Here is an 18,503-nt window from a genome sequence, read left to right on the forward strand (position 1 = left end):
CCTTGAAATTTACAGTAAAATGCTACACATTCATTTACTGCTGTTATAAATGATGCTGCGTGGACTAGACAGTCTCCTGATTTTATATGCATCTGATATCTGCTTTTCATAACTTGACTAAGGTAACCTTGTGCATTAGTAGAAATGCTTCACAAGTACTTACCTGCAGTCTGGCTGTAAGCTTTCCTCTAACAGAGCCACTGTGCCGCTACCACTGAAACATTACCCAGTCAATACAAACTGCGTTCCATGGCCTTGAGAATTCATTGCAGACCTTTACATCATACGACATTCAACACTAGTCATGAGCTAGCTAAATTATAGTTTGCTTGCAGAAGAAGGTGATTATTTAATAAAATCCAATTAAAATCTGAATGTTGAGCCAAAGAACGAAAAAAAGCAGATTTCACAGAGAAAGTTTGGAGAATACAGAAATGTGTCGCTTGGGATTGTCTTAATTTGGTACATTTACACAATTAGTGATTTTAGCAGTAATGTGTGTGTGCATTTAAACACTGTGTAGGTCTGGCCTCAGCATGTTTGTGTATATTAGGATGAAACAAGCATTATAGCAATCATGAGTCTGCTTTCTCACACTGAGTGAATGCTAATTCTAAACTTTTAACATTGACGTTCACAGGTAAGCAAACTAAGCGCTGGCAAAGCTGGAGTAAACTGAAAACTTCAGCACATTGGCCTACTTCATTAGCAGAACTAGCATTGTAGCACTAGCAATGCTGATGACAGTATCTTAAAAACAATTGAAATGCTGTCATCATTTTAATTTTGATTCATTCAGTAAATGACACTTCATTATAAGGACATCCAAAAAGTTATTTTTAGTTATCAATTATTTATTTACCCTCATATTGTTCCAAACATGTATTAATGTCTTAAGTCTGTGGAACATAAAATCTATCTTTTAAATCATCATGAAATAAAAAATAAAAAATCTATTGAAATTTGATATACATGCAGTATATCACCAAAATGTTATTGAATTAACGCAGCGTGAAGGTAAGAGCATTTATCAATAATCTTACTGTGTAATAAAAGCCATATAAGTATTTAACATTATTTAGAGACCGTATGCTAATGTTGTCCCAAAAAATAAAAGAAAAACACTCTCCGGATCAGTCTGAGAGAAATTCACCAAATCACAGAGCATAACATGCTGTAAAAGATGATATGAATACAGTGTAAGGAAGTTACTAAATCCCAAATGGGTATTTACTGGTTTTCTGAAAGAAGTGATCGCCTTGATATTAAACGTTTTTCACAGACAGTATTTTACACATTATTTGGAGCAATAAACTTTGAACACTTTTATGTTTGATACTTTATTTACCTGGATAAACAGTGGTAAGAAAAATCTTAAACTCCATTTAAAGGGTTAGTAAGTGAAAATTCAGTGATCATTTACTCATCCTTCACTGTTCAAAACCATTTTGACTTTCTTACTTCTGTTGAACACAAAAGGATATATTTTGAAGAAAGCTGGAAAGCCTTAACCATTAGGCCTGTTGCGATAGTCAATATATTGAATTATTGCACAATATATGAAAATGATAGTGGTTAATTTTGGAGGCATGATATATTGTCTATTTTATATAAAGAAATTTAAGATGATGATGATGATTATTAGGCTACATAATATAACAAGCTAAATTTGGTAACACTTTATTTTGATGGTCCATTTGAGTATTAGTAGACTGCTTAATATCTGCTGATACTGCTGCTTCAACAGACATTATAAGAAACTTTACAAGTTCATGTCAACTTACACTAACCCTAACCCCAACCTACGATGGGTTATAAGAGTCTGCTTATAATCTAATGAGAATTAGTTGGCATGATGCAATGTAACTTAAATTCAACAAACAGACAATCAAAATAAAGTGTTACCATAATTTAGCTTGTTATATTACGTAGCCTAATCATTATCATCATCTGACACACAAAGATATTTGATCAAACTTTATTTTGGTGGTCCGTTTGTTAAATTTAAGCTACAATGCATAACTGCATACATGCTAACTAATTCTCATTAGATTATAAGTAGACTGTTTTGGGTTAGGGTTGGCGCTAGGGTTAGGGTAAAGTTGACATGTACTTGCAAAGTTTCTTATAGTCAGTTAAAACTCTGTTTAGGAGTTGTATCAACAGATATTAAGCAGAAAGTTTACTAATACTCAAATGGACCATCAATATAAAATGTTACAAAAGATGGATGTCGTAACAGTCCTAATCCTAGACATCCATCACATTAATTTTTTTCTACTACAGAAATCAATGGTTATAGCTTTTCAGCTTTCTTCAAAATGAATTTTGTTTTCAACTGAATAAAAGAAACCTATAAAGTTTAGAATCCACTTGAGTGTGTGTAAATAGTGATTACATTTTAATATTAGGGTGAATTATCCCTTGGGGTTAATAAGGTGCAGTGTTTTTTTGGACACCGCTGCATTTCATAAAATGGGCAAAAACAAAGAACATCACATGTTTGAAACCATGAATGTGAGAAATTATGACAGAATCGACTGTCCATTTTATTAGGGCTGAAATAATAATTGTACTCCAGCTCCCCTGTTTTTATATTATTTGTTGTAAGAAAAGTGAACAACAAGGCTTTGGTGTTGTCTCCCTGCTTCTAATATGCTAAATCAAATTGTCTGTAATGGAGGAAATGGCTGCACCAGGCCCCATTACATTCAGACACAATGGCTCTATTATAAACTGCTACCTGCTAGATGTGAGAAATAAAAACAAAACTGCAGTCAAAACACTTCAAGAAACAGGTTGACACCGGCAGGGCTTCTTGAAATGTTTGGCGAGATTTTTTTCCCTTTGCACCTCCCCCCCAAAAAAGGAAAACCCTCTCCAGTTCAGTCTGAGAACAAATCCAGTCCTGGGGTCACTGCCGTTGGAGGGATTAATTGGAGTATGCTCAAGAATCCTATTAAAATAAACATTAAAAATGGTACCGGTTTCTATTCTGGGTAGGAAAGAATGTCCCTCCGCTGACACAGATTATCCTGCTGTTCTGTGACTCTCTGTGGCACTGGGCTTGATTGAAGCACTTTTAACAGAAACTTCAAAGCAGGAAGGATGTGTTGCTAGTCACGCGATTCAAAGGGATTAGCCTGTGTGTTGCTCGTGGGATAATGAAAAATGAAATATCTTGCCCACCACAGCCTGTTGCTATGGATTTATTAAATACTGTATCCAACCTCTGAAGATTTCAGCTTGTCGTCGACTTTTGTTTGAAAACTGGTGAAAAGTTTGCATGTGAATTTATTAAACGTATCTCTTTTTTGTCGATATATAGACACAGTTGTACTAAGTTCATGTCTAGGTCAGTCTTGCTGAACATAATAAGCAAAAAAGGCCTGAAGTTGCACAGCAGGATGACTATAGGGGCCATTCATACAAATGTAAAAATGTGAGACACAGGTTAAAGAGGTGGAAAAAACTGTCTTGAGGCCTTTTAAAAGTTAAGAATTACTTGAGCATCACAGTTTCAGGATGCTGTCTCATGCAGAAGATGTTAGAACAATGCTTGAAGTCAAAGACGTCTATCTTGTATATTTTTACACAGAAATGCAGCACAGTGAATTATAGCAACATTTTCCAAACAGCCACTTGTGCTTTAAAATATTACTGTTATAAAAAAATGAGCTGATCTCCTTAGCTTTCTCTCACCTACTTTGCATTTACTATCACAAAAAACAGCAAAAATAAATGTTTTTTTTTTGTTAATAAAAGAGAGAATATATTTAAACATAAAAACAATGTGTCCGTTAAAACCTCATTATGGACCTCAATAAAACTACCTCATTATATTGCAATATTGCAAATAAATAAATAACAACAACAATAATAAAACATAAATACATCTTTTTTACAGTGAATACATAAATACATCTTTTTTACAGTACTAGGAAAATACTAGGGATGTAACGATTAAAATATGTGTCAATTCAAATGGGTAGAAACACTGCGTTTACAGGTGCAAATTGGCTTTACCTGCACATCATTGGCGAGCAAGAGGTGGGGTGGCAGAGTAATAGGTAAAGTCTAGATCAGATATGCAGCCTGCAATATGCACATCAATATAGCAGCATTTTTTATGACACTGTATAACAATAATTAATATTTTTAAATTACTGTGATGGTTGGGTTAAGGGTTGGGGTGGGAGTAGGTGTTAAAAAATACAATTTATTGGGTAATTTAATAAATAACATAAATAATACTCAGGGCAACTACTGTTTTTACATTACTATTACGCAAAAAGCTATCATTGGGCCAAACCATTCGACCTGGAGAATTGGCAGCTTCGCTTGCTCTGACGAGTGGTGCGGAGATCACCCGGCGCATCAGTGTTTTCATAGCAAAAGAGTGAAGATGTTTTTCAGACTGAAAGAGAAAGCTGTGCTGTTACAGAACCAGGTATTTGATTGTTCCTTTTTTACCCTCTCTATTTCATTTCCGTTTATGCATCTTTTAATAATTTGTTTATTATATCATATATTATTTAAAGAATTTACACTTAGCTGATGATTAATTATAAAAGCTTGTTTGGCATGCTGTCCCGGGAGAGAGCCCTGAGCTCATGAGATCCTCGAGCCCAGGGCTCCCTCCCGTTGCAAGGCGGGAAGGGAGTTTGAGCTCAGGTAGATCTCGAGAACTCCCCTGCTGTAGTAAGTGATTACTCTTGAAAATAACTACGTACTATAAGCGTGTCTATGGTGCCAATTTGGATTGTTCAATTGACTTAATTGCATGTTTTTAGGCGGTGGGAGGAAACCGGGGAACCCGGGGGAAACCCATGTGAGCACGGGGAGAAGTGCAAACTTCACAAAGAAATGTCTGCTAGTTTGGTAAAGCCAGGAACCAGAGACATTCTTGCTGTGAGGCGACAGTGCTACGCACTGGGCCACCGTGTCACCCGTCTAAGAAGGAGGAGTAGGGGTGGAAGGGGGGACTCTTCAAAACGAAGATAGCAGTGGAATGAAACCCAGGGTATTTATAGTAGTTTAGGAGTCATCTGATTGGAGAGTAGTGAATTGGATAATGTGGATCCAGCCGCTAGCAATCATAAGCACGTGATCCTCTCGAAAATTTTTTATACATAAACTTCACGTATTATAATCAGTATTTTATGCCAGTATCCAGCCACCTGGAGCAGAGAGCCTATTGACCACCTTTGTACACACTGCTCTTTGGTTTAGGCAAGGCTTTCCTTTCCACACCACCTATCTCAGTCCCCAGTAAAAGAGGTTTTTTTAATCAGCAGGGGACATAGTAAATGTGAAAAGACCTCAGCTTATGCCAGAAAAGATATGCTAATATTTCTTTTAAAAACCTTAGTTTGTTTATATTAAAGAGTCTTCTTTAGTTTGTTTTATTCACTTTTCATTTGGATTTTGTTTTAAAATTCCAATGTAGTTATTGCATAAGAAGATTTTATTTTGTAAAAAAAAAATTGTGCAGTATTTCAGAAAAAATGAAAGGGCTCTTCACCTTTAATATGTCTTAAATAATTTGGTCAAAAACTCGTAACAAAATCATGAATCGTGAGATTAGTATCATGAATAGTGTCGTATTGTGAGTCAGGTGAATCTTTACATTCCTAGAAAAAACTACTGAATCAAAAATCTTTTGAATGCACACTACTCCCAAGAAGGGAGAAAAACATAAGCAATCATGATATAACTTTTTAGAAATGGAGAAAACCTAACATTTCAAAACTATAAAGCTGTTAAAAAAGTAATGCATCTCACTGTATTTAATGTGACATCAAAAAATGGCTGCTATTCTGGAAATCTTTATTGTTGTGTTATATTTTGTGTTATCTTATCCAAATGTAACAAAGTGATGCTGCGTATGTGGGAAACAAGGTCAAGCAAGTCTTCTTTAAGGAAAAACAATCACAATGTGCACTGATATATCTGCATGGGAACCATCAGCTGCAGATCTTAATAATTCACTCAGAGTGATAATCAATTTTAGACCCCATTACCCAGCATGCATTAATGCCATCCCACCATGCATTTGACACTCTGATGATGGTTAGTGAGTATTTCTCATGGCTATACAGTAACAGTGTTTACATAAACAATGTGCAAATTAGATGTTTCTGAAATACTCCAACCAGCCTGTCTGGGACCAAATCCGAGACTCTGAGAACTTCAACCACATCTACAGTGAGTTGCTTGTAAGTAAAAAAAATGCTATTTAAGGTTAAACAATCCCAGTTTCCACTTCAGTCCAAAGACATTTATTATAGAATACTGTGAATTGGCAAAAGTGTGTGTATGAGAGTGTGAGTATGTGTAAAACAAAAACAAAAGCAGAAAGAAAATTTGTTATTATTCAGTGAAATAGGGCTGTATCACTTGATATTATTTAATAACTCAAATGTAGAGATTTTAGATTGATTTGTTTGAACATAAATCAGTTTTCGTTTTAACATCCACTCCTCTGGGCTCCTATAGTTTCTCACACATTACTATAGAATTATACAAACAACATGGAAGCCAGCAGAGAAGAACTCGTTACAACTCATTTTAAGTAGTGGTAGAAAAATTTATTTAAACTGTGATTCACCGGCATAAACCATGCCTTTATGCACTTTGAGCTAGCCTTTATTGTAGGGATGTAGGAATAAAAGGGATGGTATAGAAATGGTTGGATGAAAGGGAAAGAAAGTAAGAGGATATATGGTTAACAGGTAGGTTCATCAGGCATCCTACGATGATGCCCAGAGGTTCAGAGTGGGTGTACAGTCTCTGTAATATTTTGGTAGAGTGATTGGACTCCTGATTCAACCTAGGTGGGAAGAGAGGGTTGTAAGGATTGCTAATGGGAAGCAAGGAAATAGAGGGAGGGAGGGTGGGTTTAAGAGAATGAGAAGAACAATGCTAGAGGCTGGTCTGCCCTAAATAAGTTTTAGGGAGTATATGTGAATGACCCGTGCAGTTTTACTTTAACATTTCCTTGAGCAAGAAAGACGTCGACTGAAACTTTCTGTCGTACACCACTTCTACCAAATTGGTACCCTTTTGGCAGTGGAAATGCAAGACTGATAAAGTTGACCCGTACCGACTTGTACCGTACTGTACCACTTAGTGGAAACTGGCCATAAGCACCTAATTTTCTTCTTATTAATATCTTACCAATAGGCAGGTAATAAGCCACTATAGTTAGTAGTAAGAATTGGTATTTAAACTAAAGTGCTACCGATGGTTTAACTTAATTTCTGTGTATTTTCTAACCAAATATACAAAAATTGTAGCAAATAATGCCACACGTTTTGAGAAATCCCATCACAAACTCAGTCATTTTAGGCAACAAATATCAAATGAACATCTCTGCATTATTCTGGACAAATTGACCAAAGATTGCAGTATTTTTTGAACAATACCGTGTTGCAGTGAAACAGATATGCCATTCAGATACGGCTCACACCTTTGTGTATGCACTTTTAGCTTCGATTCAAACTGCTGCGTGTGTATTTACTGCTCGAAATTCAAGACAGCATGCTTGCAAATTAGTTTGCAGCAAGAAAGACACACACATGGATGGTCACACTACATCTTATGACCCGCTCTGCATATTGTGTAAGCATAGCAGGTTATAAGAGGAGTTTGACAAACTTGTTTTGACTGCTAAAATGAGATTAAAGCTCAGGTTGTGTGTGGAAACTCCCAGACTGGGTGCTGATGAACATTTAGTTTGGACCACACACACACACACACGCACACAGAGTTTCTACAGGCCGACAACACTGCTGGAGTAAGAGGATTTCCCTCAAAACAAAAGCACACTCGCTCTCTTCTCTTTTTCAGCTGTAATTCTGTTCAAACCAGAGATGCTTTCTTCCCTCTCTAGAGGTTACTTAAGATCAGCATGTGGTTGTACTTGTTCAGAATGTTCAGTTTTATGATGTGTGGGACAGTGTGATCAGTAAACATGAATACAATGTTTCAAAAACACATCGCTTCTTATATTTACTACTGTTACTCTGAAAGGGCATTTTTATATTTCGGCTAGATCAGAAGTGATGTATTCTGGTTCTGCTTGTAACTTTGTTTAATTCAGATCCAAAAAGAAAATGTTAAATGATTAAACCGTATTTCCTTACTACCACACTACTATGCCACAAAGACCGAACCTAAAGGCACAAAAAAGAAAGTTGTGACATATTTAGTCACACAACACAATGGAGATCCAAAACAATGTATTATACTCAACCCAAGCTCATTCTGAAAACGCAGCCCCACGGACGATACTGGAGACCACGATTTACGTGGCTGGAGGTACGTATGGCTGCATTTTGTTTTTTCAAGTGAACGCCAAGGGGCGGTGTGACGTTGTTTCTCTTCGCGCTCGCCGGCTGACGACTCACCTTCTCCGTGTGGAGGGCTTTCCCGCTGCAACCAGTTTGACCAGTTAGCTTGACGTGTTATGTCGGCAGAGCGGAGGCCCAGAGGGAAGCCGGCCACAGCGACTCCAGGGAAACGCGGTTTCAGAAATCAGGTAAGACAAAAAACAGAATCCAAAAAATAAAGCGAACAAGTTCATAACGGGGCGAGAATGCGTTGAAATCCGAAAACGCGGTCAAAATCAAATGAGGGCTGTTGTTTTTCTGATTGGCTTTTGTAAATCGTCGCTTGGGTTTAGGGAAGGAGGAGGGTTGCTGGGTCGGCTGATTGGCCGGCCGCCCAGCCAATCGTTCAGTCATTCAGTCAGTCGGACAGTCAGTCACTCGACAGCGGCCTCCGGCAGCTTTTTACGCGAGACCAGCGTGGGCGCGAACGGCGCATACTCGCAAGAAGCGTTCGAGACGCGAAAAATCGCACACATCGGCCTCTCGCGGATTCACGTAAACAAAAACTGCACAAATACGTACCTCCCGGGACATATTTCGTGGCCTGGGTTGAATATACTAGACTAAATGTGCTTGGTGTATATTTTTATCAGTTGTAAAGAGCTTAAAGAAGATTAAACTAAAAATGTCTTCCTCACACGCACTAGAATAGCAAAATCATGATTATGATGAGAAAAACATTTTATTTCTGTTCTTGTGATTTCAAATTCAGTTTTTAGATTGTTTGGACACCCATGACCCATTTTCATAATTCAGGCAAACCACACCTCCATTTTGATTCAACCCAGGCTTATTATGGATATGTACCCCTGTATACATTTTTGTCTACTTACAAATATGTCCCAGGAGGTACATTTTTTGCCGTTTTTGTTTATGCGAATCCGACAGAGGCCACTGTGTATGCTTTTTCAAATCTCAAATGTTCTCGCATAAATCCACACTAGCCGCTGTTGACTGGCTGACTGACCGACCAACCAACCAATATCCCCACTTATAACATCTCTAAACTTGACTGATGGTGTTTTTAAAAGCACCAAGTGATACACCCACCACCTCCTTAAACCCAACCAACAGTGTTTTTAAAAGCAGAGATTTTTACTACATTTTTAGATCATGCCACAGTCTTTCCCTGTTATATACTTGTCTAATTAATTTTTGGCCTTTTGATTTACCTTTTTTTTCTAGAACTGTTCTTCGCCAGCCTCGAACCCCATTGTCGCGGTCAACTTCTCTGTCTGTGTCTCAAGTCTGCCAACATACATGGGGAGCCACTGGCCAGACTGGTAACAGTGGAAAATCTGTCCACATGGAGGTACTGTAAGTGGTCAGCTGGTGGCGGAAAAGGAAACAGAAGCTGTCGGCGGTCTCATACCATCCCTGGCATTCACTTTAAAGATTAAAATGCTGCCATATGCACCTCTGGCTACACAATTTGCGCTCTACAAAAATGTAAACGGGGCTACGTATTCACAATGAGCCTGTGTAGTATTGATTGCAAGGTTTGGACGGCAGCATTTACACATAATCAAATGAACTAACAGAGCTATAAAAGCAGAATCTATTTTGTGCTGTCAAGCATAAACATGCTCTACAAGCAGAAATGCCCAAACTAGGCATTTCTAACAACCTTTTATTTGTTTGTATCATTGTTAAGCTACAAAAAAATCTATTTGACATTAAATGTTTTAATTTAAATGGCGTAAATGAATCAGATTTAGTTTAAAATGTACATATGATGCATAGAGGACAATGCAGAGCCTTGGGTGAGCAAATCAAGGCAAAGCTTCTGCTTGACGAGTGTATTCAGCATTGAACTCCATACATGTATAACTCCATAAATGTCACTGTTTATGTTTTTATCACAATAAGTAATAATAAAAACAGTTATACTGGATTAGATAGTACGATTCAAAGTAATGTTTTCTATTATTTATACTATTATCATGGGAATTAGGAAATCACCCATGGCAACTTTGATGTAAAATAGTTTGGTATATTTATCTTCGGCCCACAGCTATCAATCATATTTGTTTTTGAAAAAGATTGGGCATCTCTGCTCTAAAGAATGTTCTGAAAATGTATCTTTTTAGATTGGTTTTATTATGATACAATAGCTATGTTTCCATCTACCTATTTTAGTGCGCAGGTTGGATATGCACATAAAAAAAATGTACGAGTAGGATAAAGTTTTTGTTCGATAAGAGAAAATGCACATAAACTATGATGAAAACATATTTAGCCAATAAATTCCAGCATGTGCATTTGGCCATTCTAAAATGCCTGAGCCAAAATCCGTCATCAATGTGCTTCGTTATCACTACCTCCACAACAGTTTTGAGCAATTGTGCTACCAAAGAGCATCTCATGCCTCGCAAAGCCAATGTGCATCCATTGCATTTTGTCTTAATTTTTCTGAGGCACAAGTAATTTCTTATGTAAGAAAAAAGGTCCACAGTGGCTTCTCCTCATGCAGCAAATTCCATTTTTCTTTTTTGACTATTTGGTGCAAATTTATCAGGAGGTGACAATTTTGTTGTCTGACTCATTGGATGGAAACCGAGCTTTATTTCTTTAGCTTTACTGCCTAATAACTTTAGCCCTATTGACACCCTCTGCCAGAGCAATGATAAAATTAACAAGTGTCAAAACTTTCTTCAGTTAAACAAAGAGAAAACGGTCATTGCATTTGGGAACAAAGAAAAGGTCCTCAAGGTGAATGCGTACCTTGGCACTAAAGGTCAAACAACAAAAAATAAGGTCAAGAATCTTGGTGTGACTCTGGAGTTAGATATGAGTTTCAATAGTCATGTCAAAGCAGTAATTAAATCAGCAAACTATCATCTCAAAAAAATTGCAAGAATTAGATGCTTTGTTTCCAGTGAAGACTTCACTGGACTATCACCAGCAGAGTGGATTACTGTTATAGTGGCACCGACTCGGTCCCGGTCATTTCCCTCGCTGGCCAGCAGAGGTCACCATCTCCGGACTTTTAGCATTACATCATCCATCTACACTGATTGCGCATTCACCTGATCCGAATCTAGTTAACGACCCACGTACCTCTTATAAGCCGCACTCAAACACTCAGTCAGTGCGAAGTCTTGTTCAGCCCCGGCCTGAGTGTTATATCCAGCCTGATCTCTTGTGTACGACTCCAGCCTGTCTCTTACTTTGCTTTGCCTTCTGCCTGCCCACGACCCACGCCTGATATACGGACTCTGATTCTCGCTGCCTGCCTTTGACCCAAGCCTGATACACGGACTCTGATTCATGCCCACTGCTCTCTACTCATGCCTGGTAACTCACTCTGTGTCTGTTCACCGTCATTCTTGAAACCATTACTACTACTGTGGATGTGTGTGTGCACCCAGGTGCATATTGTGTGTTTGAGTGAAGTTGTGATTAATAAGTACTGCATAATGGATCCCTCCGTTTCAGTCTCCTCGTTACATATAGACTCCTCAACGGCCTTCCCAAAAAGACAGCCAGACAGTTTCAGCTTATCCAGAACGCTGCAGCCAGCATTCTTTCCCGAAGCAGAAAATCAGAGCACATCACACCTGTCCTCAGGTCTTTACACTGGCTCCCAGTTACATTCAGAATAAATTTCAAAGTATTATTTGTCTATAAATCATAAATACAGGACCTCAATATATTACAGATCACTCAGATCTTTAAGACCATATAAACTAGGAATTCCAAGGGTTAAGTCAAAGCAGGGTGAATATGCCTTCAGCTACTATGCCCCCCACTGCTGGAATCACCTTCCAGAAATGATCAGATGTGCTTCAACATTAGGCACATTCAAATCAAGACTGAAAACACATCTGTTAAGCTGTGCTTTTACTGAATGAGCACTGTGCTATGTCTGAGAGATCGCACTATTATGTCTTTCTTTTCTTTTTTATTCTTTTATAATCTGTTTGAACACATTTTCATAATCACTTTAATTATTTGTTTTTATTTTCTTACACTTGTCTCTTTTATTCATGTTTATGTAAAGCACTTTGGATTGCCACTGTGTATGAAATGTGCTATATAAATAAACTTGCCTTGCCTTATTTGTTAATCTTTAATCGATATTCCAGTTTTGCTCATGAATCAACAGTAATTCACATCTTCAAATGGAAACAGCTAATGATGTATTCACAAATCGACTATCAGTAGAACAAACTGAATAGATACACAATTTTTTTCATCATATTAATCTGAATTTTTGCAGAATTACCTGAAAAACACATCCCCTTCTGTACAGCAGCACTGACAAGTGTATTTCACAAGAAAGGTCTATAGCCTTTAGGTCTATATTGGATTCCTGCTGACCCTCCCCCATTCCCACTTGAACTGTAGCCTGGTTCACCGTCGGGATGAGCGATCTGTCAGAGTTATGTCCAGTGTTAATCTTCACACACGTGACCGTGGAGAGAGAGAGAGATCTAACAGATTGGATTTCTCACCATGAGACCTGCTTCCACAGTGATTCCTGCACTGACTGGATGAGAACTCATTCTCCATAATCCAATGTCCATCTATCAATCTCAACTATCACTAATGTCTGGAGGGCCTTGAGCGTCATCTTGTACTCATCGCTTGAACAGTTTGCTGCACACGAGGTCAGCTACAAGAACACTTATTTTCCTCTAAATATTTCAAGCGGTGGACACATGGACACAGAACCGCCGAGCCCTCTGTTGTCATTCAGCTCAGTCACGCGTGAGGAGAGAGACTGGTATGCTGGAATGCATTCAGATTCAACACTTCTGAACATACAGCTCGATCAATGAATAGGGACACTTTAAAATAAAGCCTTGTACTGGCATTGATCATTCCATGAAGAACCTTTATAATCTATGGAAACTTTTCATTCCACAAAAGTTTTTAAGCTAATTAGATGGTTAATTATTTTTTAAATAGATCTTCTATGGCATCACCACAAAAATGATACACTTATACACAAGAGTGCATGCATGAAGGTAATTCAAAGTGAAGTGTATACTGTAATTTAATAATGTCATTTTATATAGCAGAGCATTCAAACATTTGATCAACTAAAGGGTAGTTCAATCAAAGATTAAATGTTCTTTATTAGCATCAATGGTTAGTTTAAGATCAGCAGAAATGGCTCCTTAAAAAAAAACTGTTGACTGGAAGGGTCCTGGGGGAAATCAAAAATACTTTGGTATCATTGCAAAAACATGCCTTGGGAATCTTTATTATTAAGAATGAAAATAGTTTCACTTTGTTTATCATACCAGAATAGAAAAAAACTGTCCTGACTGCACTTGTTCAAGAGACCAGCATTGAGCCTTTAAAAAGTCACAAAAGTATTTTATAGATTATAGACAGTGTTGTGCTAGTTACAAAAAAATGGTAACTAGTTACAGTTACTAGTTACTTCATTTAAAAAGTAACCAAATTACTTTGTCGATTACTTACACCAAAAAGTAGTGCATTACTGATAAAGGTCATTTTTGAGTTACTTTTCCAAAGAACATTTTTTAATGCTCCCATTAATATAATCCCTTATAATATCACTTCAGTGCTAAAATATAACAGAAATGTGTCACTGTGTCTACCAACCATTTTTTTATACAGATAACAAATGTGTGCTTATTTGTTTGAAACAACATTACTATTACTATTAGTAATAGTAATTAATAATAGTAATGTTAATAGTCTCTCGCGAGAGCACAATCGGGCTACCTCGCGGGCATTCGGTCTTTCTCACGCGCACCTGGTCTCTCTGCTTTTGCTTTACTTTTGTCCAGTCTGTTGGCTTGTATACGACACGTCTTCTTTACAGTGGTTGGTTGGCATCCACTAATCTCACAATACGTTGTCACTGTAAACAGGAAGATGTATACTAGACTGCAGCCAAAATTAATTAATTTACCAAGTAATGAACAAACGCATCATGTTGTAACAGTATAATAGAGTTAATATATTAAAAAAGTAATGCGTTACAGTATTAGTCACAGTCAAACGTAATGCCGTTACAGTAATTACCTAACATTGATTATATAATATATGCTATGCAATACAATATACTTTAACCATAAGATTTGGTGAAAAACTTCACTCTATTATGGCTCATTTCCAGTGGTATAGTATGCTTCAGTAAGGCAAGGCAAGGCAAGTTTATTTATATAGCACATTTCACACACAGTGGCAATTCAAGGTGCTTTACATAAACAGGAATAAAAGAGAAAAGTGTAAGAAAATAAAAACAAATAATAAGAATTATAAAAATAAGAAAAAAAATAGATAAAACAGATAAAAATGTGTTAAAATAGGTTATAAGATAATGAAAAAGAAAAGAAAAACATAATAGTCGGATGCAGCACAGTGCTCATTCAGTAAAGGCACAGCTTAACAGATGTGTTTTCAGTCTTGATTTGAACATGCCTAATGTTGGAGCACATCTGATTATTTTTGGATGTTGATTCTAGTAGCGAGGGGCATAGTGGCTGAAAGCTGATTCTTTGACTTTGACTGAACTCTTGGAACTTCTAGATTATATGATCCTAAAGATCTAAATGATCTGTTAGGTTTGTATTCAGTCAGCATATCTGTAATGTATTGAAGTCCTAGGCCATTTAGTGATTTATAGACCAGTAATAATACTTTAAACTCTATTCTGACTGTAACAGTACTGTATTGTATGCATTTATTTAGGTTTCCACTGACAAAAGTTCTAAAACAGCAAATCATTCCTATGCAAATCATATTCCTTTTAGTGAAAATAATGTCAATTGCAACTTTCTGGCATTCACAACACTTATAAAGTAAGGGTACTGATCAGGCTGACCAGTACCGACCCATACCGTACTGTACCTTACCACTTAGTGGATATGAGACATTATTGCAGTAGTTAATGCATGCCAACTAACACGCACAAAATCTTGGAAGTAAAGATAAATTGAAATTCATCAAAAACATAAATTCAGTTGGTTCTTGATTACAGTTACAGTTATTCTTTTTGCAACAGCAAGTTATTGCATTCATCTTTTAACTGTGATATCAAATTCAGTGAAGGAAAAAAACAATGTTTTTTAAAGGGATTTTAGCCATTGTGAAAAAAAGATGCACTTGTGTGTGCATGTTTTATTTTTCTGGGTGAGTTGGAGTGAACTGTAGCATGGGTTCAGTTTAGTGAACACACAAGGACAGGTCAGGATTTCTGTTAAAAAAAATAAAATAAAAATTATATATATATATATATATATATATATATATATATATATATATATATATATATATATATATATATATATATATATATATATATTTTTTTTTTTTTTAAATAATTTATACTAATACTAATACCTGTTCTTACTATTATCTATAGTGGCTTATTACCTGCCTATTATTAAGATATTGGCTGTTTACTAGTACTTATAAATGTACATATTCTGCATGATCTTATTCTACATCCCTAATTCTACCCAATACCTAATTTCTACCTTAATAATTATTATTCAGCAGCAAATTAGAAGCTCATAAATTAAATGCAACTTTAATTAAATCATTAAAAAGCAAAGCATTTGTTTGTTGATTTTTTTTTGTTTAACTTCAAGCAGGATTTTTTGGATATTTAAAACTGAATAATTTGAGTTATTTTGTTTTTGTTTAAGAGCATGGTTTCAAATTTGTCTCATTGTTCATTTACTTTAAAGCCAGGATCTGCATGAGCATGTTGTCCTTGTTATTCCTTTACAACAGCAAGAAGTAAAGCATTTGCTATCAAATCTTTTATTATTATTATTTATAGCAAACGCCATAATAATGAAGCATTCTAAAGTCTTTTTTTCATAGCATGCTGAGAAAGAGTCATCTTAGCATTTGAACATAATGCTTCCTGCAACCACAAATGACATTAGTGCTAATAGGCTAATTTCCTCATTCCATTTTCTCTACAGAGATATTTTGATGTAGCAGTCTTTGCACTGCAAATGTGAGGAGCCTTACCAAGCAAGTTAGATGCTTTTGACCGTAGATTTTCTCATCTCTGTAAATGGCAATCCTTCTTGACATGTACTTTGATTTCCTTTTTTGTCCGGTGTCTCATTTCCATGTCATTCCCCTGTGATTTTCAGTGACAGAAAACTGACTGTCTGCCCACAAACACTCAAAGTCACAGACCCGTGCTAATGCTGATGCACTTTACTATGAAACCTTTGGTCAAAGCCTGAAAATGAAAGGTTGCACACTACAGAAAGTCTTAATAACAGAGCTGTGATTGCAGTGAATTTGAGGAAAACAAGCTATAAATGATGGACTTCTGACAGGTTTACAACATTTTCCATTTCAGTAAAACTCCCAAACCTCCCAGCCATTGAAACGACACACTGAAGCACAGGAAGAGACACCTGGTTCTCTTTCCCTCCCAGACTGATAAAAGCACAACCTCTCCCAGGATTCCCACACCAACAAATCTCCTAAAAAAGTATGATGATGCAACCGTTGATGGACGGGTTAGGAATTAAAAAGTGAATTGTTTATTTCTCATTACCTTTCATAGATTTAGCCCCGGTGCTGCAGTTTGACATGAGATGGTTTCATTTTTTTTTTAATGTGATGCAGGTATAGTTTTTATTATTATTATTATTAGAACTTATTTGTCATGAAAAAAATATTTATTCCATTAAGTATATTTTAAGAAATTATTTTATTGATTTCATTTTTTGTTGAAAACAATAACCCTTAAACCAATATCGAAAAATAATAGTAATTATATAGTATAGAATAAATAAATATTTTGATGTACTTTGGGTATAGGAATCGTTTTAGACATTTTAGTTATTTGCATATATTCATAATAGAATGTGTTGCATTGCCTTTAATAATCCATTTAATTACATTTATTATTAAATTTAAAAAAATATTTTATAATTGATATTTTTTATTACTTTAAATTTAAATTTTAATTGTTATAATAATTTTTTTGTTTATATTTTCTAATTGTTGTTTTTATTAGTATTTAATTGTTATGTTATATATTTTCATTTTAATTGTTATATTAATTTTATTTTTATATTTTATAATTGTTATTCTGTATTTGTTTATTAGTATTTAATTGTTATATTGTTTATCTTTTATTTTAATAGTTCTATAATTCTAATATTAATATATTTTATTTCTATATTTTATAATTGTTATTTTGTATTTGTTTTCTATTTTTAATTATCAATAATACAACTAATAATGAATTTTATTATATTATATTTTATTCACTTACCTTTCATTTAATTAATTAGTTAAGTAATTAACTAATTATTAAATTTTAATAATGTCTTTATTTCATAATTTTAATTCAACCATTACTTTAAAGATATAATTAATCATTTAATTGTTTATTAGTAGTTTAAATGATAGTATGCATCATTTAGTATTTGCACTAGTATAGTCATGCCTGTCAACATTTTTAGTATATAAGATATTTTTTATCAAAAATAATTATAAAGAATGTATGATAGTCTTTTTTTTTCAGAACAAAAAACGCAGTTTTAGGCGCTGACAAATGCACATGAATACTGAAATAAGCACACTTTTCATACAAAATTAAAAAAGGCACAGTACCACCCGGACAACTGATTCACTTAACAACTATCTTAGCTGGCCAACACTAAACAAGCATGAATAACAAAATGCATCATTTGCCATCTCTTCCTACCTGTTTTAAATTTCTCCACATGTCTAAAGTGCCAGATGGACTTTACTCTGCCTGTGCGGAGACTGCTGCTGAGGTTGGCCTGGCTTTTCTTCTTGCTGTTTGAGTTCCCCATGCTTAAGATCTCAAGTCCCACCAGCTATAGACTCCACAAAGCCACCGGAGAGCCACATAAGGACCCTTGTTTCCCCCAATCTCTGCTCCAGAAGTCTGTATATTCCCGTTCAGTGCTCCAGCTGCCGCAGCAGGGACAGAGATGTCCCGCTCTCTGCTGTATGTGTGTGTGCGTGCATGTGTGTGTGTGTGTGTTTATGGGATCCTCCCTCCTCTCCTCTGTTATTCAGACCACAGTATAGCTCTCAGCAATGATCAGTCTCTGCTCACTCCAGCCATTTTAAATGTGCAATTAAGTTTCCAGCGTTAATTGAAATGCTATTCAA

General features: G+C 35.9%; 1 protein-coding gene across 10 annotated transcripts in view; it reads right to left on the reverse strand.

The window, feature by feature from the left end:
- Positions 1-18,503, reverse strand: part of nhsl3 (NHS like 3) — a 103,366-nt gene that overhangs the window by 26,819 nt on the left and 58,044 nt on the right. For 2 of the 10 annotated variants that reach the window (XM_073930424.1, XM_068215011.2), the window contains exon 1: positions 18,067-18,333. The exons of the other annotated variants lie outside the window; for them this stretch is intronic. In XM_073930424.1, coding sequence (XP_073786525.1) covers positions 18,067-18,178 — 112 coding nt within the window. In that variant the 5' untranslated portion in view covers positions 18,179-18,333. Of the gene's footprint in view, positions 1-18,066; positions 18,334-18,503 lie in introns of those variants that run through there. 10 annotated transcript variants of the gene reach the window in all.

Source organism: Danio rerio, chromosome 19 (assembly GCF_049306965.1).
Source record: "Danio rerio strain Tuebingen ecotype United States chromosome 19, GRCz12tu, whole genome shotgun sequence".
In the NCBI taxonomy this organism is placed as follows: domain Eukaryota; kingdom Metazoa; phylum Chordata; class Actinopteri; order Cypriniformes; family Danionidae; genus Danio; species Danio rerio.